Raw genomic sequence first — 24,973 nt, 5'->3', positions numbered from 1 at the left:
CAGACATCTCAAGGACACCTTACATAGTAATCGGAATAAAAACATATAATCGGAATATAACAAGTAATAAAGACATCACAGAGACACAAATTAAAAACAGAATTCAATCCAAAAACAGAAAATCAAAAACACAGTGTGAAGAGTTAAGGGTTTGGACACGCTAGAGGCAGGAAACATGTTCCCGATGTTGGGGGAGTCCAGAACCAGGGGCCACAGTTTAAGAATAAGGAGTAAACCATTTAGAACGGAGACGAGGAAACACTTTTTCTCACAGAGAGTGGTGAGTCTGTGGATTTTTCTCTGCCTCAGAGGGCGGTGGAGGCAGGTTCTCTGGATACTTTCAAGAGAGAGTTAGATAGGGCTCTTAAAAATAGGGGAGTCAAGGGATATGGGGAGAAGGCAGGAACGGGGTACTGATTGGGGATGATCAGCCATGATCACATTGAATGGCGGTGCTGGCTCGAAGGGCCGAATGGCCGACTCCTGCACCTATTGTCTGTTGTCTTATTGAGAGAAGGAATTGGCGACCTCTTGCCTATGAAAAGGTGCAGAACAAATCAGAGACGGCAACGATGGCCAAGGAGCCCACAATGGTCCATTGTTGCCTGCAGAGGAGGTGGTAACGAGGGGGGATACAAACAGTAGAACTGGCGGGATGACAAGGGATGGAGGGATGGAGAGAGAGGGAATTAAATTACATGAAAATTGAGAAATCAATATTCATAACATTGGTCTAGTGAGGGCTAGGATGTCAAAAGACCTTCTGTACCACCCTATCCACCAGTGTTGCCAATTGTGTTTGTATCTCCACAGCTACAGGCTACCTGCTGATTCCGTTTCAGATTTCTGGCTTTCATTGACAAAACGCTTCCACAGAATGGTTGAAAGGGGTTAAAGTGCGAGCCCATGTGACTTGACTCAAATCATTCACTCAGACTCCATCTACACCTCACGCTGCCACGGCAAGGCCAACAGCATCATCAAGGATGAGCCTTTGGTGTAAGCCAGCATCTGCTTCAGGCTGAGAGTCTTTATCTCTCCACATCACCGTCTATATCTCTCGTTTCCCTTATCCCTAACCAGTCTGAAGAAAGGTCTCGACCAGAAACGTCGCACCCATTCCTTCACTCCAGAGATGCTGCCTGACCCGCTGAGTTACTCCAACATTTTGAGTCTATCTATGGTATAAACCAGCATCTGCAGTTCCTCCCTACACATGAGCCTTAAACCCCTGTCCCACGGTACGAGTTCGTTCCAAGAGCTCTCCCGAGTTTGCCCTGATTCGAACTCGGAGATTTACGGTAATGGCCACTCGTCGGTACTCGGGGCTCTCGTGGACATTTTTCAACGGGTTGAAAAATCTTCACCAGTCTTCCCGAGTACCTGCCGTTAGCGTTACCAGCCGCTAAGAGACGTCCCCGAGCTCCGACGTACCCGCTGACAATGGAGGAGGCCCAGGACAGAAAGGTCAGTGTGGGAATGGGAAGGGGAGTTGAAGTGTTTAGCAATCTTATCAGTAATGAGGTGGAATTGGGCTGTGTTCACTCTGCTGTGCCTTTCGGAGGTGCTTGATTTATTATTGTTCGGAAGAAGGAAAAGTGCTTTAGTGCCTGGGGTGTCCAGAACCAGGGGCCACAGTTTAAGAATAAGAATTTAGGACAGAGATGAGGAAAAACTGCATCAGAGAGTTGTAAATCTGTAAAATTTGCTGCCAGTGGAGGCTGGTTCTCTGGATGCTTTCAGGAGAGTTAGATAGTGGAGTCAAGGGATATGGGGAGAAGGCAGGAATGGGATACTGATTGGGGATGATCAGCCATGAACACAGTGAATAGTGGTGCTGGCTCGAAGGGCCGAATAGCCTACTCCTACACCTATTGTCTATTGCCTGCAACAGTAAAGAACACATCAGCAGAAAATGCTGTATGTAAGTAGATTAATTTTTGTTTGTGGAGCAACCTCCTAGATCATTGTACTTGGAGCTCTGAAAAAAGTCTTGATTGAAGGTGTAATAGTAATTTTAAATATAAATGGTACCAGGATCTGGTAACGGGGGGTATAAAATAAATTAAAAAAAAACAAAAAAACGCGAGTTTTGTGTTACAATAGAACGATTGTTTTTCCTTTTTTTTCTTTTTTTTCTAGGGTCTTGTTTCCTTTCTTTACTTCCTTCTCTAACTTCCTCCCTAAGGGGCTTTCCTTTCCCAACACTTTCCTGCACCTTCACGATTCTTTCTCACTTTCCTTACTTCTTTTATTTCTATCTTTTTTAAAGCTCGAAAAACGAAGTGGTACAACAAATGTAATAAGATATATCTGATGTGTATTATTGTAATTTACTGTACTTCTAATAAAAAGAAAATAAAAAATAAAAAAATGGACTTTAACAATGGACCACAGTACAAACCTTCCTAAACACAATGGGCTCATCCTCCCAGACAGGATTCACCGCGTTCTGCAAAGTTTTCGTTTTGAAGGCCTTCCGTCTTGTGTCCACCGGTAGACCAAACATGTCGATCTCCACGTACGTCCCAACCTTCTTATCAGAAAGAAACTGACCAGAGATAACCTGAAAGGGAAGATTAATAAAAAACATCACATTGGAGATGTCACCATTGTTGCCCTTGAGTCCCAGTCAAACAGCCCCTGGAGATCAACTCCAGATAGACACTGTAGGAGCCATTTATGTTTAGGCTAGATACTGTCGGCATATTATATTATTTTGTCTAGCTATACCTTGCAGTATTATTTTGGGCACTTGGGAGCAATAGACAATAGACAATAGGTGCAGGGGTAGGCCATTCGGCCCTTCATGCCAGCACCATCATTCAATGTGATCATGGCTGATCATCCCCAATCAGTACCCCGTTCCTGCCGTCTCCCCATATCCCCTGACTCCGCTATCTTTAAGAGCCCTATCTAGCTCTCTCTTGAAAGTATCCAGAGAACCGGCCTCCATCGCCCTCTGAGGCAGAGAATTCCACAGACTCACAACTCTCTGTGCAAAAAAGTGTTTCCTTGTCTCCATTCTAAATGGCTTACCCCTTATGCCCCTGTCCCACTTAGGAAACCTGAACGGAAACCTCTGGAGACTTTGCGCCCCACCCAAGGTTTCCATGCGGTTCCCAGAGGTTGCAGGTGGTTGCCGGAGGTTGCAGGTAGTGGAAGCAGGTAGGGAGACTGAAAAAAACCTCCGGGAACCGCACGGAAACCTTGGGTGGGGCGCAAAGTCTCCAGAGGTTTACGTTCAGGTTTCCTATGTGGGACAGGGGTATTATTCTTAAACTGTGGGCCCTGGTTCTGGACTCCCCCAACAGCGGGAACATGTTTCCTGCCTCTAGCGTGTCCAAGCCCTTAATAATCCTACATGTTTCAATAAGACCCCCTTCTAAACTCCAGAGTGTACCCGTAGTCGGGATTGAACCTGTGTCTCTGGCGCTGTGAGGCAGCGACTCTACCTCCGCTGTGCTACCGTACCTTCACTGAGAGGGTGTTGGCCACGATGCCGTCAACTGTGCTCTCGGTGAAAGGGTCAAAGTGTTTGTCCGTTCGTCTCATGAACTCTGGCTTCAGGCGGAAGCCGCTCTTCCCGTTGTGTTCGAACATCCCCATGTTCAGCTGCATGGCCAGGTCTGTGCAAAGCATTCGCCACAGAAACAAAACATTTCAGTTAGTTTTTAAAGAAAGGTTTCGCTTCGCGATACAGCACGGAAACAGGCCCTTCGGCCCACCGAGTCTGAGCCGACCGGCGATCCCCGCACACTAACGCTATCAAACACACTAGGGACAATTTACAGTTTCAACAAAGCCAATGAACCTACAAACCTGTACGTCTGAGCGATAACGGAGATAACGTCTCATAGATATCTCTTAAAGATAGCGGAGTCAGGGGATGTGGGGAGGAGGCAGGAACGGGGTACTGATTGGGGTTGATCAGCCGTGATCACATTGAATGGCGGTGCTGGCTCGAAGGGCCGAATGGCCTACTCCTGCACCTATTGTCTATCGTCTTTGGAATGTGGGAGGAAACCGGGGCACCCGGAGAACGTACAAATTCCGTACGGACTGCACCCGTGGTCAGGATCGAACCTGGGTCTCTGGCGCTGTAAGGCAGCAACTCTACCGCTGCGCCACCCTGCCGCCCCCCCCCCACCTCCCCCTCAGGGCTCCATGTCTTGAGTGAGTGACCCGTGAGTGACTGTGGACGCTAGCCATGCGGGATCCAGCCTGTCGTAACATCCGTGAATGTTATAAAGCTTTCGGTACACGTGACAACAAACTAAACCGAAACTGAACTAAACCCGAAACTGACCCGAGTGGGTTTTCGCCGAGATCTTCGGTGTCCTCCCACACACCAAAGGCGTACAGGTTTGTATGTTAATTGGCTTGTCCCTAGTGTGTGTAGGGTAGTGTTGATGTGCGGGAGATCGCTGGTCGGCACGGGCTCGGTGTTTCCGCGCTGTACCTGTCAGAATCTTCGGAATGCGTGCAACTCACCTAACGTCTGGAAGTTCAGGGCCACCAGGTGACATCCGGCATTCCAGAATACCTGAGGCATGTAGTTGGAGGAATCCACCCGCGTCCCCTTGGGATAGATACGGCTGAGTTGTCGCTTGTTATATCTGCAGAGCGTTCACTCAGGAAGAGTAAGCAGAAAGTGACAGACACACAAAGTCTTTGTGCACATGGAAGCATAACCAACATCCCAAATCCCAGAGTTGCTGCCTCACAGCACCAGAGACTCGGGCTCGATTCTGACAGCAGGTTCGATCCTGACTTGCAGCTGACACAAAGCTGGGTGGCAGTGTGAACTGCGAGGAGGATGCTAGGAGGTTGCAGAGCATTGAGTATAGAAGCTGGGATGTAATGTTAAAATTGTACAAGGCATTGGTGAGACCAAATCTGGAGTATGGTGTACAATTTTGGTCGCCTAATTATAGGAAGGATGTCAACAAAATAGAGAGAGTACAGAGGAGATTTACTAGAATGTTGCCTGGGTTTCAACAACTAAGTTACAGAGATAGGTTGAATAAGTTAGGTCTTTATTCTCTGGAGCGCAGAAGGTTAAGGGGGGACTTGATAGAGGTCTTTAAAATGATGAGAGGGATAGACAGAGTTGACGTGATCAAGCTTTTCCCTTTGAGAATAGGGAAGATTCAAACAAGAGGACATGACTTCAGAATTAAGGGACAGAAGTTTAGGGGTAACATGAGGGGGAACTTCTTTACTCAGAGAGTGGTAGCGGTGTGGAATGAGCTTCCAGTGGAAGTGGTGGCGGCACAGGTTCGTTGGTATCATTTAAAAATAAATTGGATAGGCATATGGATGAGAAGGGAATGGAGGGTTATGGTATGAGTGCAGGCAGGTGGGACTAAGGGAAAAAAGTTGTTCGGCATGGACTTGTAGGGCCGAGATGGCCTGTTTCCGTGCTGTAATTGTTATATGGTTATATGGTTATATGGTGACTTGGCAGGTTGAGTGAGTGGGCAGATGCAGTATAATGTAGATCCCAACCTTGGGAAAATTGACACAAAGTGCTGGAGTAATTCAGCGGGTCAGGCAGCATCTCTGGAGAACGTGGTCCCCTTGGGCTCTTTAAATTTTCTGTGCCCCCCCCCTGACATTATTAGCGGAAAAAAAGTGGCACCCTACATTGAACCTGTGGCCCCCTAAATCCCCAAATTTTTCTGTAGCCCCCCTGAAATTTGCCATGGCCCCTTTGGGGCATATGACCCCAGGTAGGGAATCACTGATGAATGTGAGGTGATCCACTTTGGCGGCAAGAACAAGGAGGCAGATTATTATCTCAATGGTGTCAGATTAGGAAAAAGGGAAGTGCAACGAGACCTGGGTGTCCTTGTACATCAGTCACTGAAAGTAAGCATGCAGGTACAGCAGGCAGTGAAGAAAGCTGATGGCATGTTGGCCTTCATAACAAGAGGATTTGAGTACAGGAGTAAAGAGGTCCTTCTGCAGTTGTACAGGGCCCTGATGAGACCACATCTGGAGTATTGTGTGCAGTTTTGGTCTCCTAATTTGTGGAAGGACATCCTTGTGATTGAGGCAGTGCAGCGTAGGTTCACGAGATTGATCCCCGGGATGGCGGGACTGTCACATGAGGAAAGATTGAAAAGAATAGGCTTGTATTCACTAGAGTTTAGAAGGATGAGGTATAAAATTATAAAAGGACTTGGCAAGCTAGTTGCAGCAAAAATGTTCCCAATGTTGGGGGAATTCAGAACCAGGGGCCACAGTCTAAGAATAAAGGGGAGGCCATTTAAAACTGAGATGAGAATAAGCTTTTTCATCCAGAGAGTTGTGAATTTGTGGAATTCTCTGCCACAGAGGGCAGTGGAGGCCAAATCACTGGATGAATTTAAAAGAGTTAGATAGAGCTCTTAGGGCTAGCGGAATCAAGGGATATGGGGAGAAGGCAGGCACGGGTTTACTGATTGGGGACGATCAGCCATGATCACAATTAATGGCGGTGCTGGCTCGAAGGGCCAAATGGCGTCCTCATGCACCTATTTTCTATGTTTCTATGCTGTCTGTCCGGAGTTTGCACGTTCTCCCTGTGACCTGCGTGGGTTTTCTCCAGGTGCTCCGATTTCCTCCCACACTCTAAAGGTGTGCAGATACCCCACACACACCTGGGACAGTTTACACTTTTACCGAAGCCAATTAACCTACAAACCCGGACTTCTTTGGAGTGTGGGAGGAAACCGGAGCACCCGGAGAGAACCCACGCCGGTCACGGGGAGAACGTGCAAACTCCGTGCAGACAGCGCCCGTGGTCAGGATCGAACCTGGCGCTGTGAGGCAGCAACTCTGTGATCAGCCTGGGTTATCAGCATCAGCTGAGGCACAGCGCCACGCGGTGGTCAATGTCAGGAAGTACAGTCTGATTCCAGGCAACTGGTGACTAAGTGCAACATTGGTGGTGAGGACGGAACAAGGAACCGCAGGTGCCGGTTTTACACAAAAAGGACACAAAGTGCTGGAGTAACTCAGCCGGTCCGGCAGCATGCATGCCTGGAGAACGCGGATAGGTGACATTTCGGGTCGGCACCCTTCTTTAGACTTCAGCTGTCCACGTTCTCCAGAGATGCTGCCTGACCCGCTGAATTACTCCAGCACTTTGTGCCTATTTTCCAAAGCACATTATTTGGGTTCAAAAATATGCTGGGCACCTTTAGATTATTAATCCGATCACCTGAAGTTCTTCTGCCCTGTTGTGAAGTCAACACACAAATGGTGGTTTCATATTTTTTGCAAAAAAAAAGCTGGAGTAACCCAGCGGGTCAGGAAGCATCTCTGGAGAGAAGAAATGGGTGAAGTTTAGGGTCGAGACCCTTCTTCAGGTAGAGAGTCTTTATCTCTCCACATCACCGTCTATATCTCTCGTTTCCCTTATCCCGAACTAGTCTGAAGAAGGGTCTCGATCTGAAACGTCACCCATTCCTTCTCTCCAGAGATGCTACCTGTCCCGCTGAGTTACTCCAGCATTTTGTGTCTATCTTCGGTGTAAACCAGCATCTGCAGTTCCTTCCTGCACTGTTCCAGAAACTGGTGGACATTGGTGATCTTGCCATAGAGGGAGTACAGAGAAGGTTCACCAGACTGATTCCTGGGATGTGAGGAGTTTCATATGAAGAAAGACTGGATAGACTCGGCTTGTACTCGCTAGAATTTAGAAGATTGAGGGGGGATCTTATAGAAACTTACACATTTCTTAAGGGGTTGGACAGGCTAGATGCAGGAAGATTGTTCCCGATGTTGGGGAAGTCCGGAACAAGGGGTCACAGTTTAAGGATAAGGGGGAAATCTTTTAGGACCGAGATGAGAAAAACATTTTTCACACACAGAGTGGTGAATCTGTGGAATTCTCTGCCACAGAAGGTAGTTGAGGCCAGTTCATTGGCTATATTTAAGAGGGAGTTAGATGTGGCCCTTGTGGGATCAGGGGGTATGGAGAGAAGGCAGGTACAGGATACTGAGTTGGATGATCAGCCATGATCATATTGAATGGCGGTGCAGGCTCGAAGGGCCGAATGGCCTACTCCTGCACCTATTTTCTATGTTTCTTATACCAGTATTGCTTCATAACTGGGGCACAAGGGGTCAGGCTGCTGTATCTTGAGGTATAGAACATCCTGTGTTCTGTGTGTGTGTGTGTGTCTGGATGTGATGTCCCTGCTTCTTAACAATGTAGCAGTCTCACACATTCAGTGGCAGGCATGGTTTCAACACATGATATGTAAGGGAGGGCTACAGATGCTGGTTTAAATCGGAGACAGACACAAAACGCTGGAGTAACTCAGCGGGACAGGCAGCATCTCTGAACTGAACAATTTGTATAGTCTCCGAAAATGTCGGATGAATTTTTTTTCCGGATGGTTCATGAATTGTATATATTTATTAATTGAATAAAGTCTATTTTGAAAAAAAAAAAAAAATAAGGGACAGGCAGCATCTCTGGAGAGAAGGAATGGGTGACGTTTTGGGTGGGAACCCTTCTTCAGACTGAGAGTCGGGGGGGAGGGGGGGAACAGACGATAAGAAAAGATGCGTGGAACAAATTAGCGAAAGGTATGCAAGAGAACATATCAAAGGCAGCAGCGAGGATCAAGGAAAGTTGGAGCCCACAATGGTCCATTGTTGGCTGTGGGGAAAGGTGAAAACGAGTCACGCAGACAGAGGAACTAAACAGGTCGACCATGTGACGACTAGAGGCAGTGAAGAAAGCCTTCCTAACAAGAGGAGTTGAGTATAGGAGCTAATGAGGTCCTTCTGCAGTTGTACAGGGCCCTAGTGAGACCACACCTGGAGTATTGTGTGCAGTTTTGGTCCCCTAATTTGAGGAAGGACATTCTTGCTATTGAGGGAGTGCAGCGTAGGTTCACCAGGTTAATTCCCGGGATGGCGGGACTGTCATATGCTGAGACAATGGAGCAGCTGGGCTTGTATACTCTGGAGTTTAGAAGGATGAGAGGTGATCTTATTGAATCATATAAAATTATTAAGGGTTTGGACACTTTAGAGGCAGGAAACATGTTCCTTCGCTCCATAGATGCTGCTGCACCCGCTGAGTTTCTCCAGCATTTTTGTGTACCTTCGATCTTCCAGCATCTGCAGTTCCTTCTTGAACAACATGTTTCTGATGTTGGGGGAGTCCAGAACCAGGGGCCACAGTTTAAGAATAAGGGGTAAGCCATTTGGAACGGAGATGAGGAAACACATTTTCTCACAGAGAGTTGTGAGTCTGTGGAATTCTCTGCCTCAGAGGGCGGTGGAGGCGGTTCTCTGGATACTTTCAAGGGAGAGCTAGATAGGGTTTTTGAAGATAGCGGAGTCAGGGGATATGGGGAGAAGGCAGGAACGGGGTACTGATTGGGGATGATCAGCCATGATCACATTCAATGGCGGTGCTGGCTCGAAGGGCCGAATGGCCTACTCCTGCACCTATTGTCTATTGTCTATTGAGAGAGAGGAAAACCAAGGGTAACTTGAAGTTAGAGAAATCAATATTCATACCACTGGGGTGTAAATGGCCCAAGCGAAACACGAGGTGCCGTTCCTCCAATTTGCTCTGGGCCTCACTCTGACAATGGAGGAGGCCCAGGACAGAAAGGTCAGTGTGGGAATGGGAGGGGGAGTTGAAGCGTTTGGCAACCATGTGATTATATCACTCAACACATCTCGGGCCGCTGCAGGACACTACTCTTTGTGGCACAAGGTTCATTAAGTCACTTTCAACAAATGGTGATAGAGAGAGCATTTCTGCACCAGATGAGGAGCAGCTCGATACAATCTCCCTGATAGGATACTCCACAAACTCCACCGGACATTTTGTCAACTGTTCCAGAGCCTTCGTCTCCACGAATGATGACATCTCGAAACTCTTATTATTCTCTGCAAAATAAAGCACACACATTCAATTAACGCCAGATTTCTGTCTCTCACGAACAACTACACACAGATTAAAAAAATCGAGCTTGGCCCTTTAACTAGGAACTCAGGAATGATTGGTTTAACATATGATAGGGCGGCACGGTGGCGCAGCGGTAGAGTTGCTGCCTCACAGCGCCAGGGACCCGGGTTCGATCCTGACTACGGGTGCTGTCTGTACGGAGTTTGTACATTCTCACTGTAACCTGCGTGGGTTTTCTCCAGGTGCTCCGGTTTCCACCCACACTCCAAAGACGTACAGGTTTGTAGGTTAATTGGCTTGGTATAATTGTAAATTGTCCTGAATGTGTGGAGGATAGTGTTTAAATTGCGGGGATCGCTGGTCGGCTCGTACTCGGTGGGCCGAAGGGCCTATTTCTGAACTGTCTCTCTAAACTAAACTAAACTATACTAATACCAAGGGTTCACATATTCATTCCCCTAACAGCAACCAAAAATCCAACTGCACTGTGCCGGCGACTACATTGCAGGAAGGAACTGCAGATGCTGGTTTACACCGAAGATAGACACAAAATGCTGGTGTAACTCAGTGGGACAGGCAGGATCTCTCTGGGGACCCGAAATGTCACCTATTCCTTCTCTCCAGAGATGCTATCTGTTCCGCTTAGTTGCTCTAGAATTTTAGAAGCATAGAAAATAGGTGCAGGAGTAGGCCATTCTGCCCTTCGAGCCAGCACCACCATTCAATGTGATCGTTGCTGTTCATCCAGAATCAGTACCCTGTTCCTGCTTTCTCCCCATATCCCTTGATTCCGATAGCCCTCAGAGCTAAATCTATGTCTCTCTTGAATACATCCAGTGAATTGGCCTCCACTGCCTTCTGTGGCAGAGAATTCCACAGATTCACAACTCTCTGGGTGAAAATGTTTTTCCTCATCTCAGTCCTAAATGGCCTACCCCTTATACTTAAACTGTGTGACCCCTGGTTCCCCCAACATCGGAAACATTTTTCCTGCATCTAGTCTGTCCAATCCCTTAAGAATTGTATATGTTTCTATAAGATCGCCTCCCATCCTTCTAAATTCCAGTGAATACAGGCCCGTTTTGTGTCTATCTTCAGCAACTGCAGTACCTGTTTTGAAAGTTTTCCCTGAAACATAATTCCACGAGATAGTTTTAGTGAGACCTATTGTTCAAAAAATGGAGTTACATTTCCTCGGGACTATTTTCAGTCAGATCTTATTGGCAGGCAACTCCACTTCGATCCAATCAATGCTTTCTCGGAGAAACCTTTCTGGTTTTTCTGGAACATCCGAGAACGATTAGAGGTATTTTAAATTAGCGCAGACAGTACAGCTCAGGAACAGGCCCTTCAGCCCACAATGTCCGTGCCGTACATGATGCCAAGTCCAACTCTTATCTGCCTGCATGTGATCCATAGCCCTCCATTCCCTGCATACGTACGGTGGCGCAGCGGTGGTGTTGCTGCCTTACAGCGCCAAAGACCCGGGTTTGATCCTGCCTGTACATTCTCCCCGTGACCTGTGTGGGTTTTCTCCGGGTGCTCAGGTTTCCTCCCACACTCCAAAGACTTGCGGGTTTGTAGGCTAATTGGCTTGGTAAAAATTTGTAAATTGTCCCGAGTGTGTGTAGGATAGTTTTAGTGTGCGGGGTTCGCTGGTCGGCGTGGACTCGATGGGCCGAAGGGCCTGTTTCCGTACCTTATCTTTGAACTAAACCAAAACTAACCATAAGTCTCAAATGCCACTATCGTATCTGTCTCAATCACCATCCCTTGCTATGTATGCCGGGCACCCACTACCCTCAGTGTAAACATTGTGCTCTGCACATCACCTTTAGACCTTGCCCCTCTCACTGTGGGGAAATTACAGAGCAGAAGTTGCACTCCAGCTATTAAAATGAACCTAAAGAACCTAGAGCTGAACACAGAGAGCAGTGATGAGCTACTAGTTTAGTTTAGTTTAGTTCAGAGATACAGCGTGGAAACAGGCCCTTTCGGCCCACAGGGTCCGCGCCAACTAGCAATCTCCGCACACTAACACGACCCTATGGTACCCGGACGGTACATCGAAGGAGGGGAAGCTGAAGCAAATAAGTGGAAGCCAAGATACCGAGAGGAAAAGACGGCGAATAGCCAAGATTCTGAACGGGCTCCACGCCGAAAGGATACGAAGCCGAACGGACACCACGCCAAACGGACAAGACGCAGAACGGACATGACGGCGAAAAGCCCCCGTACATACACGATTCGTTCGAGACTTTGTCAGCGATTGGTCCAGACCCCCGCGTCCATCACGTCATTGAACGGGGGGGGAAGCTTGAGCTTGCATTTGTAAAATGGTGGAAGTGACTCCAAGCTGCTGCGATTGCCACAGAGGATTTTCGACGTCATGTTAGTTCCTCGTTAGATTTTATGCCGATAAACAATCTGGCGCCGAACGCACATGAAGCCGAAATGATAAATTGGTATGAAACACTGAAACACTTTTAAAAATCTATATTTGCTGCAAGAATACACAAAAAAAATTATTATATAACTATTTTAAAATGTAACAAGATACAACAATTTAACTATTTACCAACATGACATCGAAAAACCTCTGTGTCAATCGCAGCAGCTTGGAGTCACTGCCACCATTTTACAAACACAAGCTCAAGCTCCCTCCCCCCACACCCTCCCGTCTCCCCCCAGCCAGTGATGTGATGGACGCTGTGGTCTGGAACAATCGCTGACAAGGTCTCGGACAAATCCCGTCCCCGAGAACGTCATGTCCGTTCAGCGGCTTTTCTGCTTCGTGTCCGTTCTGCGTCTTGTCCTTTCCGCGTGGTGTCCGTTCGGTATCTTGGCTTTTCGGCGTGATGTTCGTTCGGCATCTCGGCTTCCACTTCTTGGCTTCTGCTTCACATCCTTCAACGTCCTGTCCGCACACAATCCTTGATCGGACTTTGCTGGCTTTACATTGCACTGAACGTTATTCCCTTGTCATTCATCTATACACCGTAAATGGACTGATTGTAATCCTGTATTGGTTTTCCGCTGACTGGTTGGCGCGCAACAAAAAAGCTTTTCACTGTACCTCGGTACACGTGACAATTAACTAAACTGAACTATTTTGACACTAGTGTCACCTATCCATGTTCTCCAGAGATGCTGCCTGACCCGCTGAGTTACTCCAGCACTCTGTGCTTTCTATATGTTTTGTTAGAAAAGTTGCTACCCTCTGCATAGTCTGTGCGCAAGATTCTTCACATTGTCGTGATACTCTAAAGTTATGCATTTCAAAGCCGTCGTAATAGCAAGAAGATTAATGCAGTCTGAACATAAGAAATATGTTTGCCCCCACAAATCACGTGCTTCAAGGGGAAGATGATGCGTACTGATAGCATCTAACTCACAACAAAGTCTAACTGTCTTTGAAAATTGTGGTTCCCCTGCCCCATGGCAAGAGTCAGATGTCTTTCATTTCACACATCACCGTGAGGCGAGACTAATCTTCAGCCTCAGTTTGCTTCGATTCAACATCAAAGACACAGTTTGCCCAAAGAGTCACCGTGCAACACGGGTGGGGAAGAAAAAGATCAAATTCAATTAAACAAAAAGGATTCCACCGGACAAAGCAGTTCGAGACATTCAACGGTCAGAATGTTTGCAATCTAACTAATCATAGAAGTTCATACGTTTATAGGGGCAGAATTAGGCCATTCAGCCCATCAAAGGCAGCAAGGTGGCGCAGCGGTAGAGTTGCTGCCTCACAGCGCCAGAGATCCGGGTTCAATCCTGACTACGGGCGCTGTCTGTACGGAGTGTGTACGTTCTCCCCGTGACCTGCATGAGTTTTCTCTGAGATCTTCGGTTTCCTCCCACACTCCAAAGCCGTACAGGTTTTGTAGGTTAATTGGCTTGGTAAATGTTTTTTTAAAAAGTCCCTACTGTGAGTGGGGTAGTGTAAATGTGCGGGGATCGCTGGTCGGTACGGACTCAGTGGGCCGAAAGGCCTGTTTCCGCGCGGTGTCTCTAAACTAAACTAAACTAGTGCGAACAGGCGATTGATGGTCATCGTGGGTTTAGTGGGCCGAAGGGCCTGTTTCCATGCTATTGTAGCGGCACCTACTGGCGCACGCAGGTATCGAACCCGGCGTTCGGAAGCCGCGGTCACGTGACTCGGGAGGGGCTGCTTGTTTTCGCACAGTTTCGCCCGTTAGTTCGGCACTGACCACCGATGTGGCCAGGCGTGTCCAGAGAACCTGTTTACTGGAAAGTGAATTTTCGAATAAAAGTTCATTTAAAACTTCAGTTGTCGTTCTTGAGACCGCCAAACTATATTGATTCAATGCCAAGCCATTAGTGTGTGTCCCAAATTGCTCCTAGCATGCAGGGAAGGGATGAGAAAGTGGGATAAGATAGAACCAGTGTGCAAATGAACGATCGATGGTCGCTGTGGACTCGGTGGGCCGAGGGGCCAGTTTCCTTGCTGTATCTCTAAACTAAACCAAATCACGACATTCCACACAGTGCGATTGAAAAGGCCACTCACTCTTAGCCACCTCGAATGATTCAAACTTCACGGGTTGAATGTAGTTGACCAGATTGGACATTTCCTCTGTGGCGTTGGCTTCACATCCTGCCGTTCCCTGCAACAGAAGTATTAGGAGTGTTCAGTGGGCAGTGGGCAGAGCTGCAGTGGAGATGTCCAGAACACAAGCAACGGCACATGCTGGAATCTGGAGCTAAACGCACACATGAAGGTGGTGGCACAGTTGAGTTTTGTTGAGTTTAGTTTAGTTCCATTTAGCTGAGATGAGTTTAGTTAAATTGAGATGAGTTGAGATGAGTTTAATTTAGTTGAGATGAGTTTAGTTCAGTTTATTGTCACGTGTACTGAGGTACAGCGAAAGCTTTTGTTGCGTGCTAACCAGTCAGCAGAAATACTATACATGATTACCATATAACCATATAACAATTACAGCACGGAAACAGGCCATCTCGGCCCTTCTAGTCCGTGCCGAACACTTATTCTCACCTAGTCCCATCTACCTGCACTCAGACCATAACCCTCCATTCCTTTCCCATCCATACACCTATCCAATTTATTTTTAAATGATAAAATCGAACCTGCCTCCACCACTTCCACTGGAAGCTCATTCCACACAGCTACCACTCTCTGATTAAAGAAGTTCCCCCTCATGTTGCCCCTAAACTTCTGTCCCTTAATTCTCAAGTCATGTCCTCTTGTTTGAATCTTCCCTACTCTCAATGGGAAAAGCTTATCCACGTCAACTCTGTCTATCCCTCTCATCATTTTAAAGACCTCTATCAAGTCCCCCCTGAACCTTCTGCGCTCCAAAGAATAAAGACCTAACTTGTTCAACCTTTCTCTGTAACTTAGTTGCTGAAACCCAGGCAAAATTCTAGTAAATCTCCTCTGTATTCTCTATTTTGTTGACCTTTCCTATAATTTGACCAAAATTGTACACCATACTCCAGAATTGGCCTCTCCAATGCCTTGTACAATTTTAACATTACATCCCAACTTCGAGCCATCCACAGTGTACAGAGAAATGATGAAGAGAATAACGTGAATAATATTTAGTGCCAGATAAAGTCCAGTAAAGCCTGTGCACAGATAGTTTACGGGTCTCCAATGAGGTAGATGGTAGCTCAGGACTGGATGGAGGCAAATGTTGTGCCTCTTTTCAAGAAGGGCTGCAGGGAAAATGCTGGGAACTACAGGCCGGTGAACTTAACATCTGCAGTTGATAAGTTACTGGAGAGTATTCTGAGGGATAGGTTATACAAGCATTTGGATGGACAAGGACTGATTAGGGATAGTCAGCCTGGTTTTGAACGTGGGACCTCGTGTCTCACAAATATGATAGACTTTTTTGAAGACGTGACCAAAAAGGTTGATGAAGGCAGAGTAGATGTAGATGTTGTGTACATGTTCAATTCAATAGAACGATTGTATGGCAGAGTAGACTCGATGGACCGAATGGCCATCACATGAACTTAAAAACACTTTGCGATCTTTTTGCTAAACCATCATCTGCAGTTTCTTGTGTCTCTCTCGTGTACTACTTTGCTTATTTTAACATTTAGCCACGTCAACTTCGGTATTGGACATCTCCTGAATTTTAATCATTCTCCAAGCAAAGAAAGCAAAAGCCTCATATATTTTTGATGAATGCCCTTTTCTATTTAAATATTATGTCGAATTCAAGTAGTAGAAGGCAAATGTTAGCCTTCTGAATTATGGAGCCCCATCTATTTTATCCCATGGTTTATTTAGTTTATTTTAGAGATACAGCGTGGAAACAGGCCCTTCGGCCCCGCCAGCGATCACCCATACACCGACACTATCCTGCACACGAGGGGCAACTTACAGAATCTACAAACCTGTACGTCATTGGAGTGTGGGAGGAAACCAGAGCACCTGGAGAAAACCCACACTGGTCATGGTACAAACTCTGTACAGGCAGCACCTTCTATTGGGGAGTGCAGCGTAGGTTTACAAGGTTAATTCCCGGAATGGTAGGACTGTCATATGCTGAGAGAATGGAGCAGCTGGGCTTGTACACTCTGGAGTTTCGAAGGATGAGAGGCAATCTCATTGAAACTTATAAGATTGTTAATGGCTTGGACACGCTAGAGGCAGGAAACATGTTCCCAATGTTGGGGGAGTCCAGAACCAGGGGCCACAGTTTAAGAATAAGGAGTAAGCCATTTAGAACGGAGACGAGGAAACACTTTTTCTCACAGAGAGTTGTGAGTCTGTGGAATTCTCTGCCTCAGAGGGCGGTGGAGGCAGGTTCTCTGGATGCTTTCAAGAGAGAGCTAGATAGGGCTCTTAAAAATAGCAGAGTCAGGGGATATGGGGAGAAGGCAGGAACGGGGTACTGATTGGGGATGATCAGCCATGATCACATTGAATGGCGGTGCTGGCTCAAAGGGCCAAATGGCCTACTCCTGCACCTATTGTCTATTGTCTATTGTCACCCGTAGTCAGGATCGAACCCAGGTCTCTGGCGCTGTAAGGCAGCGACTCTACCGCTGCACCACCGTTGGTACCCCGAATATATATCCCCACTTCTTTATCTCCCGTGCCGGGTCCCCCTTAGTTCTCGGTCGCCCCCCACATCGATGTATAAATAATGTTTAATGGAAACTCTGCATATTTAGTGTTGTCATTTATGGTTAAGAAGGAACTGCAGATGCTGGAAAAATCGAAGGGAGACAAAAATGCTGGAGAAACTCAGAGGGTGAGGCAGCATCTATGGAGCGAAGGAATAGGTGATGTTTTGGGTCGAGACCCTTCTTCAGACTGATGTAGGGATGGGGGGGAGGAAGAAAGGAAGAGGCGGAGACAGCGGGCTGTGGGAGAGCTGGGAAGGGGAGGGGAAGGAGGGAGAAAGCAAGGACTACCTGAAACTGGAGAAGTCAATGTTCATACCGCTGGGGTGTAAACTACCCAAGTGAAATATGACATAAATATGTCATTTATGGTGAGTATTTATGCAGAATGCTTCACATTATGTTCTTCAAACATGAAACATCTGACACCCCACAAATGCATTATAATAATGCAATTCGGTACCATTAGATTGGGCGGCTTATAACCCAGTGATATGACTGAGGATTTCTCTAACTTCAAGTAACCCCTGCTCTCTCCCTCTCTCTCCATCCCTCCCCCACCCAAGTCGCACCAGGTTCCCGTTCTCACCCAGCCCACAGTTAACAATGGCCTCTTCCCTTCATCATCGTTACTCTTTTGCATATATTTCATTCATTTGTTCTATATCTCTCTGCATCATCGTCCATATCTCTCGTTTCCCTCTCTCCCCTGACCCAGTCTGAAGAAAGGTCCCGAAACGTCACCCATTCCTTCTCAAGGCCCTTTAGGACTGAGATGAGGAAAAACCTTTTCACCCAGAAAGTTGTGAATCTGTGGATTTCTCTGGCACAGAAGGCAGTGGAGGCCAATTCAATAGACAATAGACAAGAGGTGCAGGAGTAGGCCATTCGACCCTGCGAGCCCGCACTGCCATTCTATTGTCTACTGTCAATGTGATCATGGCTGATCATCCACAATCAGTACCCCGTTCCCGACTTCTCCCCATATCCCCTGACTCCGCTATCTTTAAGAGAGGCTAGTGGAATCAAGGGATATGGGGAGAAGGCAGGGACGGGTTATTGATTGGGGACGATTAGCCATGATCACAATGAATGGCGGTGCTGGCTCGAAGGGCCGAATGGACTCCTCCTGCACCTATTTTCTATGTTTCTATGAGCCCTGTCAAGCTCTCTCTTGAAAGTATCCAAAGAACTGGCTTCCACTGAGGCAGAAAATTCCACAGACTCATGACTGTGTATGAATTCACTGGATGTTTTCAAGAGAGAGTTATGCCCCTGTCCCACTTAGGAAACCTGAACGGAAACCTCTGGAGACTTTGCGCCCCACCCAAGGTTTCCGTACGGTTCCCGGAGGTTCCCGGAGGTTTTTGTCAGTCTCCCTACCTGCCTCCACTACCTGCAACCTCCGGCAACCACCTGCAACCTCCTGGAACCGCACGGAAACCTTGGGTGGGGCGCAAAGTCTCCAGAGGTTTCCGTTCAGGTTTCGTAAGTGGGACAGGGGCATTAGACTTAGCTCTGAGAGCTAACGGAATCAAGGGATATGGGGAGAAAGCAGGAACGGGGTACTGATTTTGGATGATCAGCCATGATCACATTGAATGGCGGCGCTGGCTCGAAGGGCCGAATGGCCTGCCCCTGCCCCTGTCTCTGTTTCTATCTACCAGGGATGCTGCCTGAGCCTGAGTTACTCTAGCATTGTGCGGCTGCCATTAGATTTGATTGGGTTGAATATGATTCTATTTTTCTTGGATATTTTCCTGTATAACCAGCACGCTATAACACACAAAAAGATGAATTACATCCAGAAGTACATTTATTTTAATGGCTGTGAATTGCTTACACAGTAGGTGAGAAAATGATACTCAGATTTCAAGTGAATTAGCCCCAATATTTATATAACCTCTTTAGCTGCTCTCAGCTTCTCTTTGGAGAATACACTGCAACTCTCAACTAATACTTGTTTTCACTGAGCAGTAATGAAGATGAACATCAAACAAATATTAACTGCACTGCAGACACTGCACTGTATGTGACAGTAATGGCAGGGATAGCCCTGTGGGTGTTACATAGACAATAGGTGCAGGAGGAGGCCATTCGGCCCTTCGAGCCAGCACCGCCATTCATTGCGATCAGGGCTGATCGTCCCCAATCAATAACCCGTGCCTGCTTTCTCCCCATATCCCTTGATTCCACTATCCCATAGAGCTCTATCTAACTCTCTCTTAAATCCATCCAGTGACTTGGCCTCCACTGCTCTCTGTGGCAGGGAATTCCACAAATTCACAACTCTCTGGGTGAAAACGTTTTTCTCACCTCAGTCTTAAATGGCCTCCCCTTTATTCTAAGACTGTGGCCCCTGGTTCTGGACTCGCCCAACATTGGGAACATTTTTCCTGCATCTAGCTTGTCCAGTCCTTTTATAATGTTATATGTTTCTATAAGATACCCCCTCATCCTTCTAACCCCCAGTGAATACAAGCCTAGTCTTTTCAATCTTTCCTCATATGACAGTCCCGCCATCCCAGGGATCAATCTCCTGAACCTACGCTGCACTGCCTCAATCACAAGGATGTCCTTCCTCAAATTAGGAGACCAAAACTGTGCACAATACTGGTCTCACCAGAGCCCTATACAAGAAGACACTTAGAAGGAAGCTCAACGCCAACAACTCCACTGTTGACTGGAGAGGGTGTTTCAACTCGTGGGAGAGTCGCGGACTAGAGGGCACAGCCTCAGAATTAAAAGACGTCCCTTTAGAAAGGAGATGAGGTGGAATTTCTTTAGTCAGAGGGTGATGAATCTGTGGAATTCATTGCCACAGACGACTGTGGTGGCCAAGTCAGTGGATATTTTTAAGGCTAAGAGAGATAGATTCTTGATCAGTGCAGGTGTCAGAGATTACTGATTGTGGATGATCAGCCATGGTGACAATAAATGCGGTGTGGGCTCGAAGGGCCAAATGGCCTCCTCCTGCACCTATTTTCTGTTTCTATGTCTCAATGTTATGGGGAGAAGGCAGGAGAATGGGGTTAGGAGGGAGAGATAGATCAGCCATGGTTGAATGGTGGAGTAGACTTGATGGGCCGAATGGCCTAATTCTGCTCCTATCATCTATGAACTTATGAAATGAATAAAACAATGAAACCCTCTTCCTCTACTGGTTTCCCTTTGCCACAAGAAGAAGGATGGAAAACTCAAATGCTGCAGGGCAGAGCTTAAGGCTGTCATACACACTGTCAGAAAGTCACATCATGTGGTAGAGTCGCTGCCCTCAACGCCAGGGACACGGGTTCGATCCCGACTAAGGGGCGCTGCCTGTACGGAGTTTGTACGTTCTCCCCGTGACCTGCGTGTGTTTTCACCGAGATCTTCGTTTTTCTCTCACGCTCCAATGACGTACAGGTTTGTCGGTTAATTGGGCTTCGGTATGAATGTAAATTATCCCTAGTGTGTGTAGGGTAGTGTTAATGTGCGGGGATCGCTGGTCGGCACGAACTCGGTGGGCCGAGGGGCCTGTTTCCGCGCTGTGTCTCCAAAACCAAAGTAAACATGCGGGCGCCGACAATATTGGCGCCATTGTTCAAAGTCCAATGTCCGATCAGCACGTGGACGCGATATACTGAGACATGTTGGCCGGTTTGGGTAAGTTGGGCCGAGGGGCCTGTTTCCACACTGTATCAGTCTATGACTCTGTGAAACTGCCTACCTCATCCATTGAAGATTTTTTTGAATCCTCTTCATCATCATCATCATCGTCTTCGCTCTCCGCGTCCCCTTCTCCTGCGATGATCAAGAGGATAGCATTGTTAGTGAGGCTAAAGAGTAAAAAGTAAGCCAAACATTAATTTCCTTTAGCGACACAGTGTGGAACAGGCCCTTCGGCTCACATCCACCACAGTGACTCCTCCGCATTCCTCACTGTGATGGAAGGTGAAATGATGCCAACATCGTCAAGGACCCACACCATCCTGGCCACACACTCATCTCTCCGCTGCCATCAGGTAGAATGTACAGGAGCCAGAAATCTGCAACATCCAGGTTCAGGAACAGCTTCTTCCCCACAGCCATCAGACTATTAAACACAACTTCATCAAACTCTGAACTATAACAGCCTATTGCACATTATTTGTGTATTTATGTGTGTATGTTATAAGATCATATAGAAACATATAACATTATAAAAGAACTGGACAAGCTAAATGCAGGAAAAATGTTCCCAACGTTGGGCGAGTCCAGAACCAGGGGCCACAGGCTTAGAATAAAGGGGAGGCCATTTAAGACTGAGGTGAGAAAAAACTTTTTCACCCAGAGAGTTGTGAATTTATAGAATTCCCTGCCACAGAGGGCAGTAGAGGCCAAATCACTGGATGGATTTAGGAGAGAGTTAGATAGAGCTCTAGGGGCTAGTGGAGTCAAGGGATATGGGGAGAAGGCAGGTACGGGTTATTGATTGGGGACGATCAGCCATGATCACAATGAATGGCGGTGCTGGCTCGAAGGGCCGAATGGCTTCCTCCTGCACCTAATTTTTATGTTTCTATGTTTCTATGTTATATATATATATTCTGTGGTATATGGTCACACTGATCTGATCTGATCTGTATTTATGCTTGTGCTGCAGCAAGCAAGAATTTTATTGTCCTATCTGGGACACATGACAATAAACTCTCTTGACTTGACGACTTGAAATAAGTTCAATCTCTTCCTTCTTGGTAAAGTATCATTGAATCCTTGAATTGTCTGAGATGAGTTTGTGAACAATTACTGACCTATTGACTTTCTGCCGATGACTTTCTGCTCCGCGATCTCCTTCCCTGACTTTTCCACGGTTTTTTCCACCCCATCCGCTCCGGTTTGCTGAGCCACGTCCGTCTCCTCGTGGTTGGATGAGGCTGGTGTGCAGAGGATGGAAGAGTAATTCAAATATTGAAATATTAAAATATTTTAAAAAGAACATAACTCATAATATTTGAAATATCCCCACGGAGCGGCACGGTGGCGCAGCGGCAGAGTTGCCGCCTCACAGCGCCAGGGACCCGGGTTCGATACTGATCACAGCTGCTTGTCTGTACGGAGTTTGTACCTTCTCCCCGTGACCTGCGTGGGTTTTCTCCGGGTGCTCCGGTTTCCTCCCACACTCCAAAGACGTGCAGGTCTGCAGGCTAATCGGCTTTGGTGAAATTGTAAATTGTCCCTAGCGTGTGTGTAGGATACCTGCATAACCTTTGGAGTGTGGGAGGAAACCGGAGCACCCGCAGGAAACCCACGCGGTCACAGGGAGGCATACGCTGTGGCAACAGGACCTTCGGCCCACCGAGTCCGTGCCGACCAACAATCACCCCGTACACTAGTTCTATCCTGCACACTGGGGACTATTTACAGAGGCCAATTAACCTACAAACCCGCACGTCTTTGGAGCGTGGAAGGAAACCGGAGCACCTGGAGAAAACCCACGCCGTCACTGGGAGAACGTACAAACTCAGAAAGCACCCGTAGTCAGGATTGAACCCGGGTCTCTGGTGCTGTGAGTCCAGGTTAATTGGCTTCAGTAGAATAGTAAACTGTCCCTAGTGTGTGTAGGATAGCGTTAGTGTGCGTGGATCGCTGGTCGGCGTGGGCTCGGTGGGCCGAAGGGCCTGTTTCCACGCTGTATCTCTAAACTAAACTGAACGGACTGTAAGGTGCAAATTGTGGCAAGGTTTTACGAGGCATTTTCCGCAAGGATACCGACCAGAGACTGCAGTAGAAAATGATAAACACTGAACCATCAATACAGAGTTGATAATAGGTAGATAGACACAAAATGCTGGAGTAAAGGGCCGGTCCCACGAGCATGCGACCTGCATGCAGCAACCGCGACCAAACCGGAAGCGGGGGCCGCGCGGAGGTCGAGTGAGTGACGTGAAGTTCGAGCGAAGTCCGCGGGAAGTTCGTGCGTGACGTACGGCGTCAAGACGTGCTTACGGTCAGTTTTTCGGAGCCCCGCGCGATGTCGGGACCAGCTCCGCACAACTCCATACGGCACCGGCGATCGAAGTGGGAACGGCCCCGCGAGGCCGTACGGCTCAAGCGACCACGTTAGGTCGCGCTTGCCGCATGGAATCGCACGCTCGTGGGACAGGCCCTTAACTCAGCGCATCAGGCAGCATCCCTGGAGAATTCTTCTTATCGAGTCCACACACAAGATTAGGAGTTGTTTGGCCAGAGCTGAACACACATCTCGGCATCTACACGCAATGGTGTCTGTATTGTCACTTCTTGTGTGTGGTGGTGGAAAGATTGGTGGAAACAGGGCCGCGACATTAACGCTCTTTCCTTCACCCCCCTCTGGAGAATAGGAATACCTGAAACATCACCCATTCCTTTTCTCCAGAGATGCAGCCTTTCCTCCGGAATTTTGTGTCGATCTTTGGTGTAAACCAGCATCTGCAGTTGCTGGTCTAAACTGAAGATGGACACAAAATGCTGGAGTAACTCAGCGGGACAGGCAGCATCTCTGGAGAGAAGGTGTGGGTGACGTTCCGGGTCGAGACCCTTCCTCAGACCGAGAGTCAGGGGAGAGGGAAACGAGAGATATGGACGATTTGCAGAAAAAGTAACGATGATAAAAATATATTGGCCCGAAATCGTAACTTGATTTCCATCTCAAAGAGAAACATACGAACTCAAGAAAATAGAAACATAGAAACAGAAAATAGGTGCAGGAGTAGGCCATTCGGCCCTTCGAGCCTGCACCGCCATTCAATATGATCATGGCTGATCACATTGGGGCAGGAGAAGTCCGCTCAGCCCTTCAAATCTGTCCCACACAATCAGTCTGAAGGGCAGTGGACAACCCTCAACTGCTTGAGGACAGGCATCGGACGCTATGGAGTAGCGGTGAAGAGGTGGGGCCTCGTGGACAGCGAGCGCCTCCTGTGAGTGTGGGGACCCAACACAGACAGTGGAGCACAGAGTCACCAGTTGCCCCAAACACCGGCCACCGAATGGTGAACGAGGTCTGTTTGACCTGGACGATGACACGTTGGCCTGGCTCGCCTCAACGGAGCTGCAGGACTAAAAGACATACGACAGAAGAAGAAGAAGAAGAAGAAGAAGAGGAAATCTGAAGAAAGGTCCCAACCACAAATGTCACCTATCCATTTTCCCCAGAGAACTCAAAACAATAGGACACTGTATACTGCTGGAGTAACTCAGCGGGTCAGGCAGCCATGATCATATTGAATGGCGGTGCAGGCTCGAAGGGCTGAATGGCCTACTCCTGCACCTAATTCCTATGTTTCTATGTGTCTCTGGAGGACATAATGTCATAAGGAATAGGAGTAGAATTCGGCCCATCAAGTCGACTCAACCATTCAATCATGGCTGATCTATCTCTCCCTCCGAACCCCATTCTCCTGCCTTCTCCCCATAACCTATGACACCCGTACTAATCAAGAATCTATTTATCTCTGCCTTAGAAATATCCACTGACTTGGCCTCTGCAGCCTTCCATGGCATGAATTGCTGACGGTTCGGGTTGGGTCCGAAGAAGGGTCCCGTCCCGAAATGTCACCTGCCCATGTTCTCCAGAGTAGGTCACAGAGTGCTGGAGTAACTCAGCGGGTCAGGCAGCATCTCTGGAGAACATGGAGAGGTGACGCTTCGGGTCGGGATCCTTCGTTTGATTTTGTACTGATTTTACCTTTTAAACTCTTTTTAAACTCACTGGAACAATAATGATGATGAAACATAACATCTTTAAAAGAGTGCACGAGAAGTGTTGAGGTATTAATAGGAATAAAATCAAATGGACTATAAAATGTACAGCAAAGGCTCCAAGGTTTATTGGAATATTACTGTAATTCTACACTTACGGCCTTAGGGGGCAATATAAAGCGAACTATAGAAAAACAAAAGCTATGCTTGAATAAA

At 47.4% G+C, this 24,973-nt stretch overlaps 1 protein-coding gene across 1 annotated transcript in view; it reads right to left on the bottom strand.

Moving 5' to 3' along the window:
- plcb1 (phospholipase C beta 1) overlaps nucleotides 1–24,973 on the bottom strand; it is a gene marked incomplete at its 5' end in the record, with an annotated part of 446,201 nt that overhangs the window by 82,699 nt on the left and 338,529 nt on the right. Inside the window, 7 exons of the mRNA XM_033026421.1 lie at nucleotides 2,405–2,566; nucleotides 3,475–3,629; nucleotides 4,495–4,619; nucleotides 9,825–9,909; nucleotides 14,463–14,559; nucleotides 20,766–20,839; nucleotides 21,829–21,951. Coding sequence (XP_032882312.1) covers nucleotides 2,405–2,566; nucleotides 3,475–3,629; nucleotides 4,495–4,619; nucleotides 9,825–9,909; nucleotides 14,463–14,559; nucleotides 20,766–20,839; nucleotides 21,829–21,951 — 821 coding nt within the window. The remainder of the gene's footprint in view (nucleotides 1–2,404; nucleotides 2,567–3,474; nucleotides 3,630–4,494; nucleotides 4,620–9,824; nucleotides 9,910–14,462; nucleotides 14,560–20,765; nucleotides 20,840–21,828; nucleotides 21,952–24,973) is intronic.

Source organism: Amblyraja radiata, chromosome 8 (genome assembly GCF_010909765.2).
Source record: "Amblyraja radiata isolate CabotCenter1 chromosome 8, sAmbRad1.1.pri, whole genome shotgun sequence".
NCBI lineage: Eukaryota > Metazoa > Chordata > Chondrichthyes > Rajiformes > Rajidae > Amblyraja > Amblyraja radiata.
This window is presented reverse-complemented; position numbering and strand designations above follow the sequence as displayed.